At 38.1% G+C, this 25,199-nt stretch overlaps 1 protein-coding gene across 1 annotated transcript in view; it reads right to left on the reverse strand.

Annotated features, from left to right (window-relative positions):
* Positions 1 to 14,139: 14,139 nt before the first annotated feature.
* The window catches only part of PTPN20 (protein tyrosine phosphatase non-receptor type 20), a 55,031-nt gene continuing 43,971 nt past the window's right edge, over positions 14,140 to 25,199 (reverse strand). The window contains exons 9-10 of the mRNA XM_033129983.1: positions 15,121 to 15,183; positions 14,140 to 14,248 (exon numbers count right to left, since the gene is read on the reverse strand). Of these exons, the coding sequence (XP_032985874.1) occupies positions 14,183 to 14,248; positions 15,121 to 15,183 (129 nt within the window). The 3' untranslated portion in view covers positions 14,140 to 14,182. The remainder of the gene's footprint in view (positions 14,249 to 15,120; positions 15,184 to 25,199) is intronic.

The raw sequence follows: 25,199 nt of genomic DNA on the forward strand, positions 1-25,199 counted from the left end.
CTCACCAGCAGATCCCTCACACCGTGGAAGCTTTCTGTGACTCTGGGTCAGTTTTGACTGAGACAGGTAAGCAGCCGGAAGTGGTGAGAACTGGGGCTTCTGGTCCTGCTGCCTGTGTCAGGGACATAGAAGTCACCGGAGCCAAACCATAGGTGCTGGGCTCAGAGCAGCTCTGCAGCGGGAGTGCTGCTAGCACGGAAGCAACAGGTGCACACAGGAAGTGCCAGGACAGCGTGTTTCTACTCAATGCGAGGCTCATTTTCAGCTCCAAATCCAGGCAGAAAATGACTCCAGCAAGAGAACTTGAATTCCCATACACACTACACACACATGACGCTCACCTTTTCTCATCCCTGTCCACAGGGGGACCCTGAGCCCCACCAGGGGAGCTGAGGGTTGAGGTGGAGGGAAGAGAACCACAGTGCTGGCTCGGAGGGTAATTGCATATGGCAGAGCTTTCGTCTCCAAACAAGGACCAATAAGCCTCTCGGGGTTACTGTGAGCTTCAAGAGAGGTGATTGGCGGAAGTTTCTGTGATCTGCTGTGATCTTGTTCTGCTGGGAAGCATGGACCTCATGCCCACGTGGCTGGCACCACTGTCCCTGACAAGTCACACAAAGTACAGGCATTCAAGTAATACTTAGAGTTAGGGTGAAGTCTTTCTGCTGCCCATTCTGATAACATTTATTTATTCACTCATTTAACCAATTTTTCTGGGTCCCAGAAAATACAGTAAGCGCTGATAATACAAAATGAATATGGCAAAGTTGGAACTATGTTTGATCAAGGTTATTCCAGGGGTAAATACAGGAAGACCTCAGAGATATTGCAGGTTCGTTTCAAGACCACCACAATAAAGCTAATAGCTCAGTAAAGCAAGTCACATGAATATTTTGGTTTCCAGTGCATATAAAAGTTATGTTTACACATACTATAGTCTGTTAAGTGTACAATAATTTCATTATATATAAAAACAAAAAAACAATGTACATACCTTAATTAAAAAAAAAATACTTTATTGCTAAAAAAAAATGCTAACCATTGTCTCAGCCTGCTGGAAAAATGGCACTGATGGACTTTGTAAAAAGTGCAATAAACTGAACTGCAATAAAATGAGGTATACCTGTAGTGAAATTATCACCCCAACAATAAACTTTTGAAATTGTGGTGTTTTTTTCTCAGGTGAGGGGGTGGATTTTTGTTAAGAAGAAATTCACCTGGATAATAAGAAAATAAGTTTTGAGAGGAGATGTGCCCTGCCTGGTGCTGACCTCCTTTTGTCTGAAGGGAACGTGGGTTAGAAGAAGTTAGTATATGACCGAGAAAGAGATGTTTGAAAGCTGAACCCAGTGGGTAGGTCCCAACCTAGTGGCCAACGGCCAGGAACACAGGAATGGCAAGTGTTCAACAAGCATCAAAATGTCTCTGGCCCAGGGAAATCTTTAGGCTGAGGGGACCTCAGATTCTTACTAATATCTGTGAAAGGATGAACAGCTGCTTCTCTTGAAAAGAATGCTGGGATCCTACTTTCTATTTTAGGAGGAGCCACACCCACAGAAGAGGACCGTGTGCATAGGGCCAGTGCGAGGTCAGAATAAACAAGCCCGGGCCATGTGAACAGTGGGTCACCCCAGCAGCAGTATTATGAAGGGGGCCTAGTGAGTCCCTATTTTGACTCAAGGATCATCACTTTCTCTCTTTTGTTCTAGTCCCATTGGTTTCTTCTTTCTTTCTTTCTTCCTTCCTTCCTTCCTTCCTTCCTTCCTTCCTTCCTTCCTTCCTTCCTTCCTTCCTTTCTTCCTTCCTTCCTTCCTTCCTTCCTTTTCTTTTTCTTCCATCATTTTTTATTGGTTTCAGGTGTACAAAGTAACATAATAGTTAGACATTTACACCCCTCACAAAGTGATAATCCCCCTCCACCCCCGTTCCCCAAGCTACTATCCCTCTAACATCTTATATACCTATCTTCCTTATGCTACACTCCACCTCCTGTGACTATATATATATATATATATATATACCCACTTATAGTTGACATACAATATTATTCTACTTCAGCTTCAGGTGTATGCCATATTGGTCATGCATCTACACAGTCTATGAAGTGATCCCCTTGATAAGGCCACCATTGGTTTCTTATTTCACATCGTTCTCAGTGAGTGAGTTGTCCCTGGTCAGGTTCCAGGATGAGCAGCCTCTGAATCACATGCTCACCTTTATCATCAGCACCTTCTCCAGCTCCCTGAGACACACAGGATAGGGGGCTTTAAAATATTTGGGCAACTGCACACATGGAGAGCAGAATCCTGCAGCTGACATGCACTGTGACTGATTTTATTTTTAACCAGTAATCTTTGGTTTATTTGCTATTGGCAGACGCTGCTTAGCCAAACAGAAATTCCGAACTTCAGAAAGGTTGGCTTAACAGAAATTTCCCAAAATGCCTTACACAAACAGTAACAGGAGTGAAAATGGTGATTATACATTCATTATTGCTAGTTAGCTTCTCTTGAAAAATGGCCTGCTGAGAGAATGGGGCCAAAGGTGTCATTCCATCTGTCGAGTGTTATCTACTTAACAACTGTCAGCAGCACTGCATAATGAAAATTCAGCATGTCTCTTCACATTGAGCGGACTGCTCCTGAGGACCCTCTATGACAATACTTAAGCTTGGCCCTGTAGTGGCACTCAGTTTCTCTAAAAGCAAAAGAGCATTTGTGATTGTGGCAGGCTGCTTCACCAAAACACTAGGAAAATGCATCATGAAAATAAGATTTTGCATTCATTCATGCATTCAGACATATGAACTACTTGAAAATGAGGAGCAGGGACATGCACAAAGTACAGTGTTGATAAGAACATGTTTAGAAATGATAGAACTAAGTCCAAGCTGCTAGTTGACCCAGCACCAACACCAGCATTTAGCCTTAGCTGGGAGACAGAGGGCTTCCTTTGAAAGGGGAATGACCATGAAAGCCATTCAAAGATCCTACAGGGGAGGAAACAAACACCAGGCAGCTCAAGAATACTCACTAGGTTAAAATTATGGTTCCACAAAACAGGGACTAAAGGAGAAAGAGGCCCTCAAATAACAACAACAACAACAACAACAACAACAACAACAACAACAACAAGCAGGCAATAGGAGAACAAAAGGATGTTAAAAGTGAGTTGACACTGCTTGGGGGAAAATTCCTCTTCCTTAATCCAACCCAGCCCCCTTCTCCTTCTCAATGGTTGCACCATTAATCAGTTAAGTGAAACAATGAAATGTGCCCACTACATTTCTATGAGAATTTTGTTTTCAACACTTAATAGATTCCACCATGACAACATTCAGTGCTAAGAGAAATTAAATGCCTACAGAACCCTCCAAGTGAGGGAAAAATGCCACATGAATTTTATACAGAGCCAATATGTCATTCATGTATAAAGGCATTTTCAGATGTGCCAGAAATCAAGGAATATAGGACCCATGAGCTCATCTTGAAAAAACTATTTCAGAAGATGAACTCTTATCAACCTAATGGAATTTCTATATACCCCCTAAAGAGACAAAAAAAAGAAATATGTTGTTACATTCAGATGTTTAATTCACTTATTTTTCTTCCTACATTCACAACTTCAAACCAGAGGTTGTGAAGACATTTTGTACATGCAAGTTCTCTTTCAGGTCCTTCAGATGCTAATATGCTCACGTGCATGATGGAACTCAAAGAGGGGCGTGGGAAATGGATTTAGGAAGTATTTCCCAAACTTCTTTGCTTCTCTTATTGATTCTCTCATGGCAGTAGTTTCTGTGGAAATGCCTTAGTATTTCAGGATAATGTTCTCACGTCATAAACCAATGTCTATGGTACAAATAATACTCCAAAATATTGGTACTATGCGACATGGAAGTAATCACAATTTCTCTGTTCCAGTCACTCTCCATTCTTCTTTTCCTGAGGACATACTCTCTATAGGCACCCTGCTAGGTAACTGACTCAACAAGAATTAAGCACGGTTGGGCCTTCGAAGAGCTTGTAGGAAAGTCAGCAATAATTATATAATGTTACGTTTGTTGTAGTCGTGGTGGTACACTTACTGTAAGTGTCTAGAGGCAAAAGTGATTTAAAAAAATGTGCAATGTGCTTCCCAAATCTGCACCTATTTAAACTTTACTGACTTGGTAGAAGAGGGCCATGCGTGGGATATGACACTTCCCTTCGGCCCTACTCGGAAGGTGGGCAGTGGGGAAAGTGGAGGATTGCCGGGAGATGCACAAATGTCCACATATCTGGGTGTGGGCAACTGGGGAGCGTGTGCGTGAGAGTAAAAGGAAAGAGTGCATCTGTGTGACCTACCAGGAGTCAAAGTCACAATAAAGCCAGATTAGAGCAACACCAGCCTCCTGAGCCCGGGGACGCCCCTCCGCCCACAGAGCTGTTTAGGGTCTCCCCACTGTCTCCCATCACTACCTGGTCTTCTGGAGTTCTTTCCTGCTCCTCAGCGCAGCTACTCCCTTACGCTGCCTGGGGTCTTCACATTCGCCCCTCCCACACAGAAAACCCCCTTGGCCATAGGCACAGACCCAGTCCTGGTCTTTAGTGATGAGCTGAAGACTCTCTTCTTCTAAAACCACTGAGGAACCCCAACAATAGGGTATTCCCAGACTATTTGTCCTTATCACACTATTTTATTTGACTTGCTTTCACAGTTTATCATTCCTTCTACCCACCCTCAACTTGACATACTTTCCCTGAAGGTCTAGAGCCCAGGGAAATATGGGCCTCCCTTACAAATCCCTTACTCACGGTCCTTGGCTCTGTTAGGAGACTTGGCTGTCTCTTTATCCCCTGGACGACTCTTCCACACAACTTGGCCTGAGACGTTAGGGGTGGCCATTGCGCCCAAGTGCCATGGCAAATAGAATGCCATTTAGCTCTGAAGGCAGCAGTCAGTGCCAGCAGGCAGAGGTATTATGTCCCCGGAGAGGTCATTAGAACTTCCATAAAAAGAAGCGGCTCCCACAAGTATGCCAGCCCAGGGCATTCTGGGCAGGCCCCAGCAGGCCCTCGCTTCTCAGTGGCAATCCAGCTGGGACAGTTACTCAGAGACCCGCACACCATTTTGTTTTGTACGGGCGGTAATGCTCACACTCTTTGCCTCTTTGGTGCAGCCCTTTCTTGCAAATAGCTTTAATTGTTCCACTTGGTTTTCTGCTTCGTACAGGCAGAATGGCTGCAATAAGCACCTTAGCACTTGAATACTGTGCTGTTCAAGAGATGTATTTTCCTGGAGAGGAAAATATTGCTCACACGTGCATTTCTGTTTGGCTTGTGAAGTACCTTTCACATACATTGGGTTTCTAAGAGGATTGGTTCTGGATTGCTAACATGTCAGTGGTGACCCTGAGCAGAAAGGATACTGGCAGATAAATTCTAAAGTGCTCTATGGAGTATAATTAACCAAATCTCCTCCCTCCATATCTGAGAAAGAACTTAAGAATCAGCACCAGTGAGGAAGACGTGATCTCTTGCATTAAGTGATACTTAAGTTGTTTCCTTGAGGCTATTATCCAAGCCTGGTGGTGTGATGTACTCTGTTTCTCCATATCCACTCCCACTCATTTGTCGGAAGACAGGACAGTAGTAGTTGATTTGTAGGAGGGCGATAGTGTTTTATTATTAAATGAATGTCTACTATAAGTTTGTTGTAACTATCTGCTGACAGATTAAGGCAATTCCATTCTAGTCTTAGTTTGCTAAGAATTTTCTTTTTCAAAATCAAGAGTGGGTATTAAATTTTATCAGAAAATTATTTTCTGGATATATTATGCTATCCATAGGATTGTCTCTTTAATCCATTAGGAGAAAATGTAATGAATTGCATTCATTGATTTTATAATGTCAAACTGACTTGACATACCTAGAATAAACCCAACTTGGTCATGATATATTATGCTTTTTAAAGTTACAGGAAAATTTGTGAAAAGCTTGGAAATGGACCAAAAGGATTACTTGGTATTCTTAATGAAAAACAGGAATTTTCTAATTTTAGGTTTTCTGATTTTACGGGAACTGTGCCTTTCATAGTCTTTGAGCTATTTTACAACTCTGTAAATTGTAGATAATTGGTAGCAATGCAAATGATTCTTATCTGTAGACATGCAAGTTAATTCTGCCCAGGGGAGGGACAATTAATTCTTTTTCCTACCCTCTATGATAAAAGCCAGGTTTTCATCTATTTGTAAATGTCAGCATTAATGTGCGGTTTTAAATTCTTTCCCGTGAACTAGTTTATGAGTTCTCTCAATCAACTGATAAATAAAATATTTGATGTGTGTGTTTAATATTATGAGAGTCATAATTGTATTTTCTTTAAAAATTATCTTCTAGCAGTTTATTTCTGGAGTCTATCTGCTATACTTTGTTAAGGATATAAGAATACACGATCATGAGTGAAACTGACCTGTCATGTTCTCATAGTTTCCTTTATGGGTTTTGGTATCTACGTTATGCTAACTTTTTTCATTTCTTTCAAAGAATTGTATAAAATTGGAGTAATATACATACATATATATATAACTAGTTTTAGGTGAACTGAAACTAGTTAGACATTTACACCCCTCACAAAGTGATAACCTCTCTCCCCCAATATACTACCCCTCTGTTAAAATTCCATTGACTCTATTCCCTATGGCGCAGGGGATGCGGGAGAAGGTGAGGGGATTTGAAAGCACAAATTGGTAACCACAATATTGCCACGGGGATATGAAAAACAGTTTGGAGTACTTTCTAATTAATTATTTTGGAGAACTTGTCAGTGAAGGCCCCTGGTCTTAAAATTTTTATTGTGGAATGATTTAATTATGAATTAGTTTTTTCTGAAATTTTAAAACTGTGATAGTTTCCTATTTTTATTGTGTTCATTTATTTTTCTAGGAATCTGTCCATTTCAAATTTACTGGTATAAACAAATTCATAATATTCTCCCATTTCCTTTTTTTAAAAAGTCTCCAGATTATGTAATGAAATCTTTTTTTCCATTCTGCTATTTATTTGTGACTTCTTTCATCTGGGTCAGTGTTACTAGTTTTGATCAAGCTATATCCATTCTTCCTATTATATATTTGTTATCTATGTCATTAATTTCTAATCTGAACTCTATTCCTTCCTTCTACGTTAATTTTGCTGTTCTTTAACTTCTTGACTGATGCTTATTTAGCTTACTAATTTTGTCCTTTCTTTTCTGTGTATTTATTAATATAAATTCCTCTCTAAATACTGCTATATTGTCTCAAAAACTTTTTAAATGTACTATCATTATCAATTTAGAACTTATTTCAATGTTGATTGTAATTTTTCTTTGTCCTATTTATTTAGAAATATATTTTTAAAGTTCAAATACATGGGGCTTTCCCAATTATCATTGTTACTAATTTCTAGCATAAGTGCATTTGATTTAGGAAACACACTACATATGATTTCAATCTTTTGGAATAAATTGAAATTTGCTTTATGGCCCAGAATATGGTCATTTTTGATGTGTATGGTAGTATTATATGTGTCAAGAGAGCTTGAAAAACATTACAGTCTGCAGTAGTTGCGTGCAGTGCTCTCTATATGTTCTTCGGTCAATTGGGTACGTGATGTTCTTCCATAGTCTGATTTTTGCTTGTTTTTTGGCTTAAACAACAAACATTTACTTTCTCATACTTGTGAAGGTCAAAAGCCCAAGAACAAGGAGAGGCAGGGTTGTCCTCTCCTTGGCTTGTGGATAAATGTCTTCTCCCTGTAGTCTCACAGATTTTTGTCTGCCTATTCTGTTTATTACTAAGATAGGTTAAAATCCCCAACTATTATTTTGTATTTGTCTATCTCTTTATAATTTTCAATTTTTATATAATGTTTCATTTATTTTGTGAATATGATTTATATATTTTAAGGCACTATTAGCTGCATACAAATTTAAAATGGTCATATATTTCCAGGGAACCTCTCTAGTAATGAGTTTAGTCTGAATTCTATTTTGTTTAAAAGTGATATACTACACCAGCTTTCTTTTGATTAGTGTTTGTATCCTTTATTAGACACTTTCATTTTCAACATTTTTGAATCCTTATGTTTCAATAGTCTTTATCATTTACCTTGAGTATTTGATCCACTTATCACATTTTATAATTACTGATATCTTTGGGCTTCAATCTTCTTCTTATGTGCTTTTTATTTGTACCATTTTCTTGTGTTTTTTTTTCTTTCCTGCCTTACCCATGTTACCTTCTCTAAGTGTGGAAATTATACACTCTTTTCCTATTTTTTCAGTAGCCATAATAGAAATTATAAGAAGCATGTTAAAATTATCAAAATCTAATATTGATAAATTTATCCTTTTCTTAAATAATGCAAAGAACTTAGAACATTTTAAACCTATTCATATCCATCCTGACCAATATGCTTGTGTCATATGTATTTTAATTCAATACATGTATTTTAAACCCAACAAAATATTTAACCTATTCTCTGCTCTTAACTCACCTGGGATCATTTTCTGTCATTTTTGCTGTTAGAATTTCCTTTAGGTACTCTGCTGGAGACAAACTCTCTCAGTTTTGTTGTGTCTGAAAATGTCTTTATGTCACTTTCATTCTTGCAAGAATTAGAAACCAAATTATGGGTACTAGAGATGCTCAGTTTTACTGAGTTGGTTACTGTTTCTAGGCTAAGTTGACAAAAAGCATCTAGCTAGCTAGCTAGCTATCATCTATCATCATCTAGCCATCTATCATCTAAATACTTCCGAGTTCATACTGTAATTTCCAATTGAGGATAATGGAGTTTTTACTTAACTTCTGTATTATACTTGTATCTTTTTTCTTCCACATGGAGAGTGTTTACATTCAAAAGGACACAATATATGACTGAATTAGAATATCCCATAATTACTCACTTGCTTTACCCAACAACAGTATTAAAATAATAATTCAGTATTATTCTACCAATTATTATCAAAAACACTTAAACATTTTTTTGCCTAGACTATACTCATTCTCCCCCATTTTAAAATGATGATATCTAACTTGTTAGGTCATATAGTCATTTGCATACTACAGTTTTTGACTTTTAACTCTTTCATATTTCAAATATATATATGCATATATTTACAAGTATTAAATATAAAATATTATATATATTATATATAATTATATATATATATAAAATGTTATATATATATATATGTTTAATGCTTAGCATGTTAATGATTCTATAAGCATACTGATATTTGAGGTATGTTCTTTAGTAGATTCCCTTGTGCTAACACGAGGTATTGTTGTTTTCTTAATGGGAAGATTATATTTTTTCACCTCCAAATATGACATTGTTGAGTTTCTAAAAAATGTTCTTTATCACATTCATGTTTTAGATATTATGGCTGCATTAGATATATTTTAAGATCCCTTCTAATTCCAATTGTTTCATTATGAGGTCATCATTGCTTTTTGATTATGGCTGTAGAAAAACTGAGTACTTCCCTAAGCAATCCATCACCCCCACTGAATACCAGTGACCTGTTTTTACTTAATGGATACCTTCTAAATCTTCTGATTCAATTACTTGAACCTCAAGACAACACAGAAGAAAATTAATTCTTCCCAGGGATTAAGAAAAATAAAGTGGAAAATAAAACTTTTTGTTTTAGAACTAAGTGTTTTCCTTTGAGGTTTTTCACTAAAAATAAGTAATATTAGCTTTGAAAAGTAAATGTAAAGTTAATTAAAAATTCAATAATGTTTTAGACAGATTGGGGGGTAAAACGTCCAAAGAAAAATAAATTACTAAGACTTATATGAGGGAAGATCCAAGATGGCAGAGTAGATAAACACTGTACCTGTGTCCTTCCATAAACAGATTAAAATTACAACTAAATTATAGAACAAATAACCTGGAGAACCATCTGACGTCTAGCTGAAGAGAAATCCTATAACTAAAAATATAAAGAAGAAGCCAGGTTGAGACTGGTAGGAAGGGTGGATATGTGGAATGGGCCCCAAACCTCCCTGTGGCAGTTGAGAATCAGGAGGGATATCTCAGCCATGGAGATTTCCCCCCAGAAGAGCAAGGGATCCCAGCCCCACACCAGGCTCCCCAACCCAGAGTACTGGGGCTGGGAAAAGGAGCTGCCATAACACCTGGCTGTGGAAAACAGTGGGGATTCCGACCATCCAGCTGGGAAGGCAGGCTGCAGGAAACCCAGATTTCCTCTTACACAGCCAATACATAGACCCACTCACTTGCAGGCACTCACCTTGGGCTCCAGTAAAGGGAAACTCTAGGGGCCCTGGAGATATACAGCGGGCAGACTGAAGTGTGTGGCTTTGGGAGGAGGACTGCAGGACAGTCGACATTTCCCAGTGAGGGGTGCTCCTTCTGTGCAGCCAGCAGGCAGGTGCTGTTTTTCCTATGTAGACCCTGGCCGCACAGGCCAAATCTGAATCTGATTGGCCTGGTGAGCTCTGTTGCTGTGCCCTGCTGACTCACTGGGACCACATCCCACCTAACTTGTGCACTTCTGATGCACTTTCTCTGCAAGCAGCCAGCCCTACTGCATTGCACTCGTTCTTGAAAACTATCAGAATCCATGGGCCCCAGGTAGGCAGTGATCGGCCTCAGTGTGCTCTGATACTTTTGCTGAGTCACTCCAGGCTCAGCACTGGCACCAAACCATAGTCTACATTAACCTGGTGACAACTCTTCCCATTCAACTGACTCCCCAGGACTTACTTGTTTTATAGCTGGAAATTTGGACCTGTTATTCCCTTTCACTTTTTCTGACTGTTTCTTATGGTTTTTGTGTCCTTTTTTTATGTTTGCATCTCTTTGTCGAAGTTCTCACTAAGTTCCTTGAGCATCGTTATAACCATTGTTTTGAACTCTGTTTCTGGTAGGTTGCTTGCCTCCATTTCATATAATTCTTTTTCTGGATTTTTCTCTTGCTATTTCATTTATGATGCATTTCTTTTCTCCTTTTGGCTGCCTCTCTGTTTTTGTTATTATGTATTAGGTAGATTTGCTATGCCTAAAAACTTCCCTAACCTGGTGAAGGAAATAGACATACAAGTCCAGGAAGTGCAGAGAGAGTTCCAAACAGCATGAACCCAAACAGGCCCACACCTAGACACATAATTAAAATGGCAAAGGTTAAAGACAAAGAGAGAATCCTAAAACCAACAAGAGGACGGCAACTAGTAATTTATCAGGGAGCTCCCATAAGACTGTCAGCTGATTTCTCAACAGAAACTTAGCAGGCTAGAAGGGTTTGGCAGGAAATATCAACATGATAAAAAGCAAGGTACAACCAAGATTACTCTACCCAGCAAGGCTATCATTTAAAACCAAAGGACACATAAAGAGCTTCCTAGCCAAAAAAAAAAAAATGTTAAAGAAGTTCATCACCACCAAACCAATCTGACAAAAAATGTTAGAGGGATTTCTTCAAGATGGAAGAAAAAAATCAAAATTATGAATAATAAATGGCAATTGATACATATCTATTAACAATTACTTTCAATGTAATGGACTACATGCTCCAATTAAAAGACATAGGCGGGCTGAATGAATAAGAAAACAAAACCCTTACACATGCTGCCTACAAGACACTCACCTCAGATTGAAAGACACACAGAGACAGGAAGTAAAGGGATAGAAAAAAGGTATTTCATAAAACTGAAATGAAGTAAAAAAAAAAAAAAAAGCTGTGGTGGCAATACGTATACCACACAAAATAGACTTTAAAAAAAAGGCTATAACAAGACACAAAGAAGGACAGCAGGGATGGACCTGGAGGGTATTGTGCTGAGTGGAGTGTCAGACAGAAAGAAAGATGTAATGTGATTTCACTTATATGTGGAATCTAAAGAATAAAATAAGCAAACAAAACAGAAACACACTCATAAATAGAGAGAACATTTTGATGGTTGCCAGACGGGAGGGGGGTTAGGAGTAGGTGAAAAGGGGAAGAGATTAGGAAGTACAAATTTGTTGTTTAAAGTAGTTATGGGGATGTAGGTTATAGCATAAGGAATATAGTCAATAATATTGTAGTAACTATGTATGGTGTCAGAGGTGTACTATATTTGTTGGGGTGATAGATGGGAGGGGGTTGGAGGGAAGGGTGAAAATGATGAAGGGATTAAGAAGTACAAACTGCTGGTTACAAAACAGTCATGAGGATGTAAAGTACAGGGAATATACTCAATAATATGGTAATAACTATGTATAGTGCCAGGTGAGTACTAGACTAGTCAGGGGATCACTTTAACTTAAATTCTATAAATGCCTAACCACTATGCTGTACACCTGAAATTAATATAATACTGAATGTCAAATGTAATTGAAAAATTATAAAAGTGGGAAAAAGTGAAAGGGAATAACAGGTCCAAATTTCCAGCTATAAAACAAGTAAGTCCTGGGGATTTTCACACATTAAAGAAGCGACATGTTTACCATCAAGAACTGTGGAATTTTTCTTTACAAGAACATTTCAAGGCCCAGATAATAAAAATACTTCAGGCAATACACAGTAAATATTTTCATTTAATAGCATTGAAACTTTCTCTGGAATTGTTGTACATTATATCTATTACTTTGTAATAACAGAGAGAAAAATACAATTAGTAATACAAATATTAAAGGTCAATCATCAAAATTAATGTTTAGCATAGACTATTATTTATATGCACAATGTAAATAGGTAGAATCATCAATTTGATTTAATATAAAATACATTTCTAGCATATAATATTTTAAAAATGAGAATTATCAATTTTATCTCAACCAATTCAAGTATTCATTCACCAAAGGAACAATATAAACTCTTAAAAATTCAAGATTTACAGCTTAATATTAGAAGTTTTCTCAATATAATACATAGAATATTCTGATCTGTACTGAACTACACTGTACAAAGATACGTATCAATTGTTTTACAGCTTATAATCAAGTCTAACTGGTCACTAAAATTTCTTGACCAAAATATCATTGTAATTTTATGAGGGAAAGTCCTATAATAAGATGGATGTAATAATGGCCCCAGTCTTTTCAAAAGCAGAATATGGAAGTTTTTGTTTTCAAAACTATGAATTTGGTTTTCCAAAATGTGGTTCCCAAAGCCAACTTCTAAATGTTACAGCAGGGGCAAGGCAGTAATGGAAATAAATGACTTAATGGAACTCTGAAGAAAAAATAATTATCACAGATCTTAGTTTGAAAAACATATCTGGTGTAAGAGATATTCAGAATTACATAATAATGCTTATATCAAAGTTTATTAATTAGCTAAAGGGCAAAGAGTTAAGAAGCAAGTAGAATGTAATATTTGCTTTCAACAAAGCAGACCAAGTAATATGTTATGTGTTAGGGTGGAATAGGAAAGAACTCAAGCCAGGCAAAAATTTCCTTTTGGACTTTCTATATAAACATCTATTTTAGTTTTGGACTGTTCAGCAGTGTGCTCATTGATGGAGAGGAGGAACTCTGCCCACCCATAAAATGCTTCCCAGGCCAACAGGTCCTTGTCCATGGCTCCAGAAAGGCAGCTCGGCCTCTCAGGTCCCGGGGGCCCCGTGGGAGCATGGACGTATATGGAGATGGAATCCAATTTGTATAGAGAGCTAAGCCATCCTAACAGGACTCTTCAGTGAACTGAGTTATTCAAACACCAGCTAAAAGGACAGACTCTAGATAAAAAACATGGGTAAGTATCGGTCTTAAAAATGCCCGTAAGAAGGCATGATGTGACTTTGCTGTTCTCCCAGAATCAGGGCTTTATAAAGTCCTGGAAATCCTCAGCTCTCTTTAGCTGTCTTGCCAAATAAAATCTTAATGAACATAGTTTAAGTCCTTTATGGGCTCTGGAATCCCTTCAACCCAATAGGCTACAGCTGTTTTAAGTAACTTTTGTTCCATTGGAAAATGTGGGAGGGTATTTTGATCTTATCTAAGTAAGATCAGTGGGTAAACACTGTTCACCCCAAACCAAATAATGCTGTCTTCAGGGAGATGTCAGATAGAAAATCAAGTGATACGCGAAGAAAACACATTGTACCCATGAGCAAAGCCCTTTAGTGCAGCTCAAACCCGTTCTTTATGAGGAAGCTCCAAGCCACTTGGTCATTTCATCTGTTAGGCAACAGAAGTTGTTCTTATTTGAAAGTCGCAAGCTTCTGAAGAACTTCAAGAATTATTTTATAACAAAAGCAATACTGCTCCTATACACATATATATGAAAAACAAAAAATGTTAAGTAACTGAATACCAGTATCTACTGTTAGAGAACATATTTATAATTTTCAATCACAAATAAAAGTTCCTAAAAGTAAACACTTAACCAAGAACTTCTTTACATAAATACAGTGTTTTTTTTAATATCAGGAAGATAAATGACCACAATATAATTCTTGGTCCAGAACGAGTTAATTGAAGGCTTAATTAAACAGATGGGAAAGTGACTCAATCTCAATCTCCTTATATCCTCCCTGGATAAATCAAATTTTAAACTTTTTTTTTTTAGATATGGCCTATGTCTCTCAGATAAGATAGTCCAAATAAAATGTTTTCATATCATTCAACATTGGCCTTAAAACAGATCAACCTAAAGATTTAGGGGTACCTATTTGGTTTCATATCCATACTCTCTTGACCGCCCCCCCACCCCGGTGATTAATAACTAATCTGTGACATAAATGATATCATTTTATGACATGCCAATGACTTTAATACTTTAATGACAAGTAAATATCCCAAAATTGCTACCCAGAGATTTATGAAAAATAACTTCAGGTATGTTACTTAAATAACACAGCATTATGGACAAATCTTATGTTTGGGCATCAGGAGACTTCAGTTTCAGTCTTGCCTCCTCTATTTGCCATCTGATTGACCTTATGGAACTGACTGCATTGCTCTGAACTTGAAGTTCTACATCAGTAATATCAGAACAAAATTAATGATTACCTCAAACAGTGAAAATGCAGTGAAATCATGTAGGTAAAAGAGCTTTATAAATTGTAATGTGCTATATACAGTGTTAATTTTTGTATTTATTATTCTTCAAATTAGAATTTATGAGGTGAGAGCTTACCTTTGTTTGAACCATGCCATGACGTTGTTCTCTCATTTGGGCCACTATATTCCTGATGTTGAACTGCAACAGGATGATAGTAATTTTATATTATCCATATAGGGGGAAAACATAAACCCACAGATTGCCAAATAAGTACTCAATACTGCTTTCCAGGAAAAGAGATGTCAAGATTTAACCAGAAAGGTCTCATTTTCAGTCATAAGAAAATGCACTATTTTTAACCTAGTCTAATGGATAAGGAAGACTTGTTTGAGTGGGTTTCCAGGTAAAAGCAGGAAACAATCATTTATAACAAGAAATGCTCTCCAAAAGAAATAACAACAAATTTTCCCCTGTGTATACCTTTTTGTTCTCCACAGGGAGAACTTTAAGCAGCATTATGATTCTGGAAAAGTCTGAAGCATGGAAGACTTTTTTCTGGCCACGATAGTAGCACAGCTGTTTCTCATAAAAAGAGCTCTCTCCACTCCCATGGAGACCCTGAGGGACAGCTGGCCCCACACCAGATTCTGCACGTGTACACGGAGACCCTCACTATCCCGAGGAGCTGTCAGGTCTGCAAAGGGCCATTGCTGGTCCACATGAGATGAGTCTAGAAACTAGCAGTAAGCTTTAAAAACTGTTATGACAGTCTGACGCTGGCACAGCATCAAGAAGCGTCATCAGTGGAACAGGATATAGACCAGCTGGGGTGTTGCTGAATTTGCCTGGAGAGTCACGTGTGGTACCAGCTGAGGATCAGTCATGTGCAGTAAGACCATGGTGACAACATGAAAATTTTAAGGTTTGTCAACCATGACCCAAAAGTATATAAAAATCAGAGAAAATGTAAGCATTCTTTTATTTTTATAACTTGCCATTTTTATATTTAAAAATTTAATTTAGCCTTTAAAATTTTTTACATTGAAATAATTATACACACTAAGTTGTAAAAAAAAAAAATGTACAGCGAAATCCTGCATATCCTTCACCCAGTTTCCCCAAATTATACCATCCTAGATAGCTACAGTGTAATATCCCAACCAGAAAATTGGTCAAATTTTGAAATTGACTTTTTTTCATTCAGCATAATTGCCTTGTGATCCATCCAAATTGCTGTGTATATTATAATAGTAGTTCATTCCTTCTTATTGCTCAAGAATATTCCGAGGTATGGAAATGTACCAGGTTTTTTTTTAACCATCAACTTGCTGAAGGACATCTAGGCTGTTACTAGTTTTTGGCTATTATGAATAGATCTGCTGTGAGCATTTGTTTGAAAATAAGTTTCCATTTCTCTGGGATAAATACCCAAGAGTGCTATTGTTGGAGTTATATGGTAAGCGTAGTTTAGTTTTTGGTTTGTTTTTTTAAAGAATTTTTTATTTTTAAGAAATAGTGAAAACACTATTTTCCAGAATAGGTATACCATCTTACATTTCCACAAGTAATATATAATTAATCCACTTTCTTCAAATCTTCACCAGCATTTGGTGGTATTACTATTTTTTATATTAGCCTTTCTGATAGATGTCCAGTGATATTTCATCATGGTTTTAATTCCATTTTCCTAAAGGCTAATGAAGCTGAGCATCTTTTCATGTGCGTATTTGTCATCTCTATATCACCTTCAGTGAAATGTCTGTTCATGTCTTTTACCCGTTTTATAACTGGATTGATTTGGGGGCATTTTATACAACTGCGTTTTAAGGGTTTTTAATATATGCTAGATGTTAAGACCTCTGTTGGACATGTGACTCACAAACGGTTTCTCCAAGTCTGTAGCGTGTCTTTTCATCTCCTTCATGGGGCCTGTCACAGAACAAATTATTTTAATTTGCTTTCCCCCTAACATCAGTGATGGCAAGATGTCTTCTCTCACCTGTATTCAACACAGCACTTGAAGTTCTAGGTAGCATGATAAGGCCAGAAAAAGAAATGAAGCATACAGATGGGAAAGCAAGGGATAAATATGTCCCTATTTGTGGATGGAATGATTGTCTATGTAGAAAATCTCAAGGAATCTAAAAACAAAACAGAACAAAAAAATCCTCTTAGAACTAATGAGTTCAACAACATCACAGGATGGTTATAAGATCAATATACAAAAATCAATCACACTTCTACATAGTAACAATGAATGTGTGGAAACTGATGGTAAAAATACGATACCATTTATAATCACTCCAAAGAAAAAGAAATAAGGTAAGTAAGTCTAACAAAATAGGTTCAGGTTAAGATGAAAATAACAAAATGCTGACGAAAGAAATCAAAGACCAAACTAAATGGAGAAACGTATCATGTTCATGTATTGAAAGATTCAACATAGCAAAGATATCAATTCTCCCCCAAACTGATCTAGATTTAAAACAATTCCTACAAAAATCCCTGAAAGGTTTTTTTTGTAGACGTAGACAAGCTAATTCTAAAATTTTGGGGGAAGACACAGACCCTATAATCATTAAAACAATTTTGAATTTTAAAAAGAACAACATGAGAAGACTCACTCTGCTTGATATGAAGAGTTACTATATAGCTATAGTAATTCAAAGTGTGGTATTAGTAAAAGGATAGACACATAGATCAATGGAACAGAATATAGAACCAGAAATATGCCCATTATGCCCAGTGATTTTTAACAAAGGAGTAAAAGCAATTCAATAGTTTCAACAAATGGTGCTGGAACAACTAAACATCTATAGACCAAAGAAAGAAAGAAAGAAAGAAAGTAAAGTAAAATTATGACCTAAACCTCAAATCTTATACAAAAATTAATTCAAAATAGATTATGAACTTAAATGTTAAACGTAAAACTACAGAACTTTCAGAAATCAGCATAGGAAAAATTTTTTGGGATCAATGCTGGATGGTGAATATTTGGCTTGGCACCAACAGCATGATCCATCAAAGGAAATATTGATAAAATGAAACCTCACTGAATTTAAAAACCATCGCTTCCTTGAAAGGCTGTTTTTAATTTATAATAGAAGATTAGACAAATTATGTAAATAAATTTGTATTATCACTATAACCTCAAATTACTGACGGCAAAACCAGCTTCACTGGACTGTCTTATCAAGAAAAGACACAGCTTTCTGAATGCAGCTGTATGGTTAACAAAAGATGATAATGGAAGTGAATGAAGAGAAATGAAGACTAAAATCGTTCATGTTAATTTTCCCTGGAATTAGGATACCTCACATATTGAGTTTTATAACTTATTATTGATTGTGAATTGCTAGAAACTACGCTTGTGTTAACTGCAAAGATGTATTGGCTAATGAAGCATAGCAACCACTAAAATTACTTGTCATATACATACAAGAAATAATAATGTAAAAGACAAAAGAATTTTTTTAAAGAATATTAAGTTAAAAAGCCAACAAAAGCTGATGTCCAATATTTCACATGTAAGACTAATATTGCTCTATAAACTTACAAAATAGCACTTTGAATTGCTAAGACTAAAAATCCGTATGCAATTGCCAAGACAATGGTGAAAGACTGGATTAAAGATGTTTTCTTGGAAATTTTGGGTGACTGTGTGGCAAAAAAGATAGTTAAAGTACCATTTTCTAATGACACCACAGCGTGACGAATTCAGGGACTGGTTAATGATATGGAGTGGTACCAATTTATGAAACATAAAAGTACCAAATTATTTACTATTGCAACTTAATCAATGCACAGACATTGCTAACAGTGATTCTTTTAGTATATATAATTTGAATATGCTGTGGTACAATAAAGGAAGAATTCTTCCTTTATTTATTTTGATTAGTGACAAACACAACTAGTTCTAAACTGTACAAAAACTACCTAGTCAACAAAGGTGATTTGGAGTTTAAAGTTTGTGTGGATTATGTCCTGGTACGGGAGCAACAATAACCAGAAAACAGTCTAAGGTCATTATATGGATTAAGGAATTTACGCCAAAAGATATATCAACACACTGCTTCATCAAGGAAGTCTTTACAAAAAAAGAAACTTCCACATAAACTAAACTGTATGCTTAGTGGTGTAGCATGAATTTTTAATTATGTTAAGGCTAATGTGTAAAGTTTTAGATTAGTCACTTCATTAAGTGATAATGTGGTAATTGACAGTTACCAACTGTTATTGCATGCTGGAGATGGTGAGAGGGGAAAGTTCTGTGGAAATGTTTGAACTCCAGAGCAATCTCAGTGTTTCTGTAAGATGAGAGCTAGTTTGTTCCCAAAGTTTCAAGGACTTTTAGGCAGGTTTGATTAAAACTGAAAATGGCTAAAAAAAAAATAACAATAAAAAGAAATAGGTGTTCGGATGCAGCAAAAACAGTTTTAAGAGGGATATTTGTATCATTACAGGCCTATCTCAAGAAACAAGAAAAATCCCAAATAAATAACCTCATGTTACACCTTAAAGAATTAGTAAAAGAAGAACAAGGGAAACCCAAGGTCAGCAGAAGAAAGGAAATAACAAAAATCAGAGCAGAACTAAATGAAATAGAAAACAAAAAGACAATAGAAAAAAATTAATGTGACAAAGAGCTAGTTCTTTGAAAAGATTAACAAAATTGACAAACCCTTGGCTAGGCTAAGATAAAAAGAGAGAAGACACTAATAAACAAAATCAGAAATGAAAAAGAGGAAGTTATCACGGATGCCACAGAAATACAAAGGATCATCCAAGAATACTATAAAGGACTGACTATATGCCACCAAATTCAATAACCTAGAAGAAATGGACAAGTTCTTAGAAACATATAGCCTTCCTAGGTTGAACCATGAAGAACTGGAAAATCTAAACAGACCGATCACCAGTAAGGAAATTGAATCAGTTATCCAAAATCTTCCCAAAAGCAAAAGTCCGGGACCAGATGGCTTCACTAGTGAATTCTACCAAACCTTCAAAGATGATCTAATGCCAATCCTGCTCAAACTCTTCCAAAAAATTGAAGAAGAGACAGTACTCCCTAACTCATTTTATGAGGCCAACATTACCCTGATACCAAAACCTGGCAAGGACAACACAAAAAAAGAGAACTACAGACCAATATCTCTGATGAATACAGATGCAAAAAATCCTAAACAAAATTCTAGCAAATCGAATACAACAATGCATTAAAAAGATTATTCATCACGATCAAGTGGGGTTCATCCCAGGGGCACAAGGATGGTTCAACATACGCAAATCTATCAATGTGATACATCACATAAACAAAATAAAGGACAAAAATCATATGATTATATCAATTGATGCAGAAAAAGCATTTGACAAGATACAACATCCATTTAGGATTAAAACACTTTATAAAATAGGTATAGAAGGAAAATACCTTAACATAATAAAGGCCATATGTGACAAACCCTCAGCTAATCTCATAATTAACGGTGAAAAACTGAAGCCCTTTGCTCTACGTTCAGGAACACGACAAGGCTGTCCCCTATCACCTCTGCTTTTCAATATAATGTTGGAAGTCCTCGCCAGAGCAATCAGGCAAGAGAAAGAAATAAAAGGCATCTAAATTGGGAATGAAGAAGTTAAATTGTCACTCTTTGCAGATGACATGATGCTATATATAGAAAACCGTAAAGACTCCACCAAAAAGCTATTAGAAACAATCAATGAAGACAGTAATGTGGCCGGCTACAAAATCAATGTGCAAAAGTCCACTGCATTCCTATATACTAACAAAGAAACCTCAGAAAAAGAAAAAAAAATTCCTTTTGCAATTGCAGCAAAAAGAATAAAATACCTAGGAATAAACATAACCCAGGATGTGAAAGACCTATATGCTGAACTGTAAGACATTTTTTAAAGAAATTGAAGAAGACACAAAGAAATGGAAAGACACTCCATGCTCATGGATTGGAAGAATCAATGTAGTTAAAATGGCCATATTACCCAAAGCAATATACAGATTTAATGCAATCCCCATCAAAATCCCAATGGCATTTTTTAAAGAAATAGAACAAAAAATCATCAGATTTGTTTGGAACCTCAGAAGACCCCGAATAGCCAAAGCAATCTTAAGAAAAAAGAACAATGCTGGAGGCATCACACTCCCTGACTTTAGCTTGTATTACAGGGCAACAATAATCAAAACAGGATGGTACTGGGAGAAAAACAGACACGTAGACCAATGCAGTAGAACTGAGAACCCAGCAATAAACCCCCGTAAATATGGACAGATAATTTTTGACAAAGAAACAAAAACATACAATGGAGAAAAGACAGCCTCTTCAATAAATTGTGCTGGGAGAACTGGAAAGCCACATGCAAAAGAATGAAACTGGATTGCTATCTGTCACCATGTACCAAAATTAATTCAAAATGGATCAAAGACTTAAGCATAAGACCTGAAACAATAAACTGCATAGAAGAAAACATAGGTACTAAACTTATGGACCTTGGGTTCAAAGAACATTTTATGAATTGGACTCCAAAGGCAAGGGAGGTAAAAGCTAAAATAAATGAATGGGACTGTATCAAACTTAAAAGCTTCTGCACAGCAAAAGAAACCATCAACAAAATAAGTGGCAAACAAGTGAATGGGAGAAGATTTTTGCAAACAGTGCCTCCGATAAGAGGCTAATATCCAAAATATACAAGGAACTCATGCAACTCAACAACAAAAAAACAAACAACCCAATTGAAAAATGGGCAGAGGACCTGAAGAGACATTTCTCCAAAGAGGATATACAAATGGCAAATAGACATATGAAAAAATGCTGAACATCACTAATCATCAGAGAAATGCAAATAAAAACCACAATGAGCTATCACCTCACCCCAGTTAGAATGGCTGTCATCAACAAGACAAACACTAACAAGTGTTGGAGAGGCTGTGGAGAAAAAGGAACCCTCATACACTGTTGGTGGGAATGCAGACTGGTGCAGCCGATATGGAAGGCAGTGTTGAGGTTCCTCAAAAACTTACAAATAGAATTACCATATGACCCAGCAATCCCTCTCCTGGGTATCTACCCAAAAAATCTGAAAACATTTATCCATAAAGACACGTGTGCTCCAATGTTCATTGCAGTTTTATTTACGGTGGCCAAGACATGGAAACAACCAAAATGTCCTTCGATAGATGAATGGATAAAGAAGTTGTGGTACATATACACAATGGAATACTACTCGGCGGTAAGAAAAGATGAAATAGGATTGTCGTACAAGGCGGCCTGCGGGGTCTCAGCTCCCGCTCCCCACATAAGAACGCAGGATATGGCCACGCCAAAAAGAAACACCCATGGAGCCACTGATATGGGAGTCATACAACTATAGTCTCGCTGGTGGCTGGGTTGGAGACACAGGAAGCAGGACCCACGCGATCTGCAACCCGCCATGCTAAGTGCAATTCTCGCTTGCTAGCTCAGCCACCATCTTCTTGCTAGCCCCCATTTTCTGCTAGCGTAGCAACGGCTGTTATATTAGTGGCCAATGGCTCACTGGTTACAGCTGACGGCCATCCAATCACAGTTGATGGCCATTTACTACCTGAGTCAGCACCTTTCCACGTGAGGCTGAGAGCCTGGAAACTGCACTCCTGGCTCTGTCCCCACACTCCACCCCTACAGTCTCGCCTCACAATCTACGCAACAAGTGTCTTCCGTGAGGGGCCCTGTGCGAGGAGCCTGGAGGTGAATGCAATATCCTGGACACAGCCAGGCTGTCTGAGCATAGCCAAGGTTTCTCAGGGCACCACCAGTTCTTCTGGACACGGCCAGTCTCCCCGGGCACAGCCAGGGCCTCTCAGGGCACTGCCACTCTCTCTGGGCACAGCCAGACTTCCTGGACTCAGCCAGGGCCTCTCAGGGCACCGTGCTGGAACAATAGCGACTCACAGTCAAGGTGCTTATATTTCTCGATGGCGGCCAGTCAAGACACAAAAGCAAACATCCACCAGTTCCACTACATGGTGGTGTGTTCCCAAGCAAACAGTCAAGTGGTCCATTAAATTAAGGATGGAGCCCATTTCCCATAGTCCACAGTCATTCACCAGGGCTGCACGTTGGCCTCACAATGTGTGCCCTCTCCTGCAGGGCGAGGGCTCCAAGTCCTCCCCAACCTGGGGGGCAAGGCCTCAGCAAGCACTTCCCAACCCACAGGGCCGCAACGACCTTCGCTTTCTCCGGCCTATGCTGGTTGGAGAACTGTCCACGTCTTCCCACCCCGCCACGGGGGTCCAGCTCTCCAGCAGCTGCTCCTCCTGGTCTTCCTGAGACTGAGTGTTCATACGCACAAACTGCTCCACCGCCCTTTGGAGAGCTATGGCCGGTGCCGTACCCTGCTCGCTGCGCCATTTGTCGTGCGAGGCGGCCTGTGGGGTCTCTTCTGGGGTCTCCAGTTCCACTCCCCGCATAAGAACGCAGGATGTGGCTAGGCCAAAAAGGAACACCCACAGAACCACAGATATGGGAGTCATACAACTATAGTCTCACTGGTGGCTGGGTTGGAGACACAGGAAGCATGACCCACGCGATCTGCAACCCGCCATGCTAAGTGCAATCTGCGCTTGCTAGCTCAGCCACCATTTTCTTGCTAGCCCCCATTTTCTGCTAGCATAGCCACAGCAGTTATATTAGTGGCCAATGGCTCACTGGTTACAGCTGATGGCCAACTAGCCACAGCTGATGGCCATCAAATCACAGTTGATGGCCATTTACTACCTGAGCCAGCACCTTTCCACGTGAGGCCAAGAGCCTGGAAACTGCACTCTTGGCTCTGTCCCCACAAGGACCATTTGTGACAACATGGATGCATCTTGAAAATATAATGCTAAGCGAAATAAGACAGACAGAAAAAGCAGAGAACCATATGATTTCACTGATATGTGGTATATAAACCAAAAACAACAAAAGAACAAGACAAAGTTCTTGAAAAACAAAAACTCATAGACACAGACAATAGTTTAGTGGTTACCAGAGAGTAAGGGGGGTGGGGGGTGGGAGATGAGGGTAAAGCGGATCAAATATATGGTGATGGAAGAACTGACTCTGGGTGGTGAACACACAATGGGATTTATAGATGATGTATTACAGAATTGTACACCTGAAATCTATGTAACTTTACTAACAATTGTCACCCCAATAAACTTTATTAAAAAAAAAGAAATAAGTGGCTACATCTTCTCAGATTTTCATATCTTTGACAGTCATAATTGATAAATTAATCTTAGACTGTCACGGGTCATAACCTGCCCAGCCACACACGCTGACACGCAGCTTGCAGCATGCAGGACTCCCCCCGTGAGTTCCACAACACACTCACTCATATACACCCTGTTCCACGCCGCCAACCCGCCGCTCATCCTCTCAGATGTCACAGCAATACATCACACTGCCCTGAAAGTTTCTAAATGCTTACTCTCGGTTTCTATAAATTTATCTTGCTACAGAAAACAATTGCTACAGATTGATGCTGGTCCAAGAACACATTTTGAGGAGGTCTGGGGGACAAAATTTCTGAAAAGAGCAGAGAGGAGCATCAGCATAAGAATGTTTGACAGTTCAAGGCTCTAAGGAAAGCCTATAAGGAAACAATGGATGTATTTCCTGGTTTTGAACCACTGTATTTCATGAAATCTAAGCATCCTTAATTGTAAAACACATCACTATTTTATGTACCACTAAGAAAAACACTGTCAATTAAACTGACAGAGGACTTAATCTAACACACGGTTTGAGTTTAAAGAAGGTATAATACGGTTAAAAAAAGAAAAAAAAAGCAGTGGTCCTTAGGATCATGAAATATAATATTTAAAGTTTTTACAGTTTCTATAAGGGATATACAATAAAGACAAATGTAAATATATTACTTAAGAAATTATGATGGAAAACATATAAAAGAAAAATTGCACTAATGCATTTTCTGCTAAAAGGACAAAACATTAGTTATGGTGTGGGGACAGAGTCCCAGAGAGCAGTTTCCAGGCTCTTGGCCTCGCGTGGGGAGGTGCTGGCTCGAGTAGTGAATGACCATCAGCTGTGACTGGTTGGCCATCAGCTGTAACTGGTTAGCCAATTGGCTACTGATGTAACTGCGAGGCTGCGTTGATTGGTTGGTTGGTTGGCAGGCAGAGAAGTGAATGGCGGACTGCGGATTGTGTG

The sequence above is a fragment of the Rhinolophus ferrumequinum genome, chromosome 16 (assembly GCF_004115265.2).
Source record: "Rhinolophus ferrumequinum isolate MPI-CBG mRhiFer1 chromosome 16, mRhiFer1_v1.p, whole genome shotgun sequence".
In the NCBI taxonomy this organism is placed as follows: Eukaryota; Metazoa; Chordata; class Mammalia; order Chiroptera; family Rhinolophidae; genus Rhinolophus; species Rhinolophus ferrumequinum.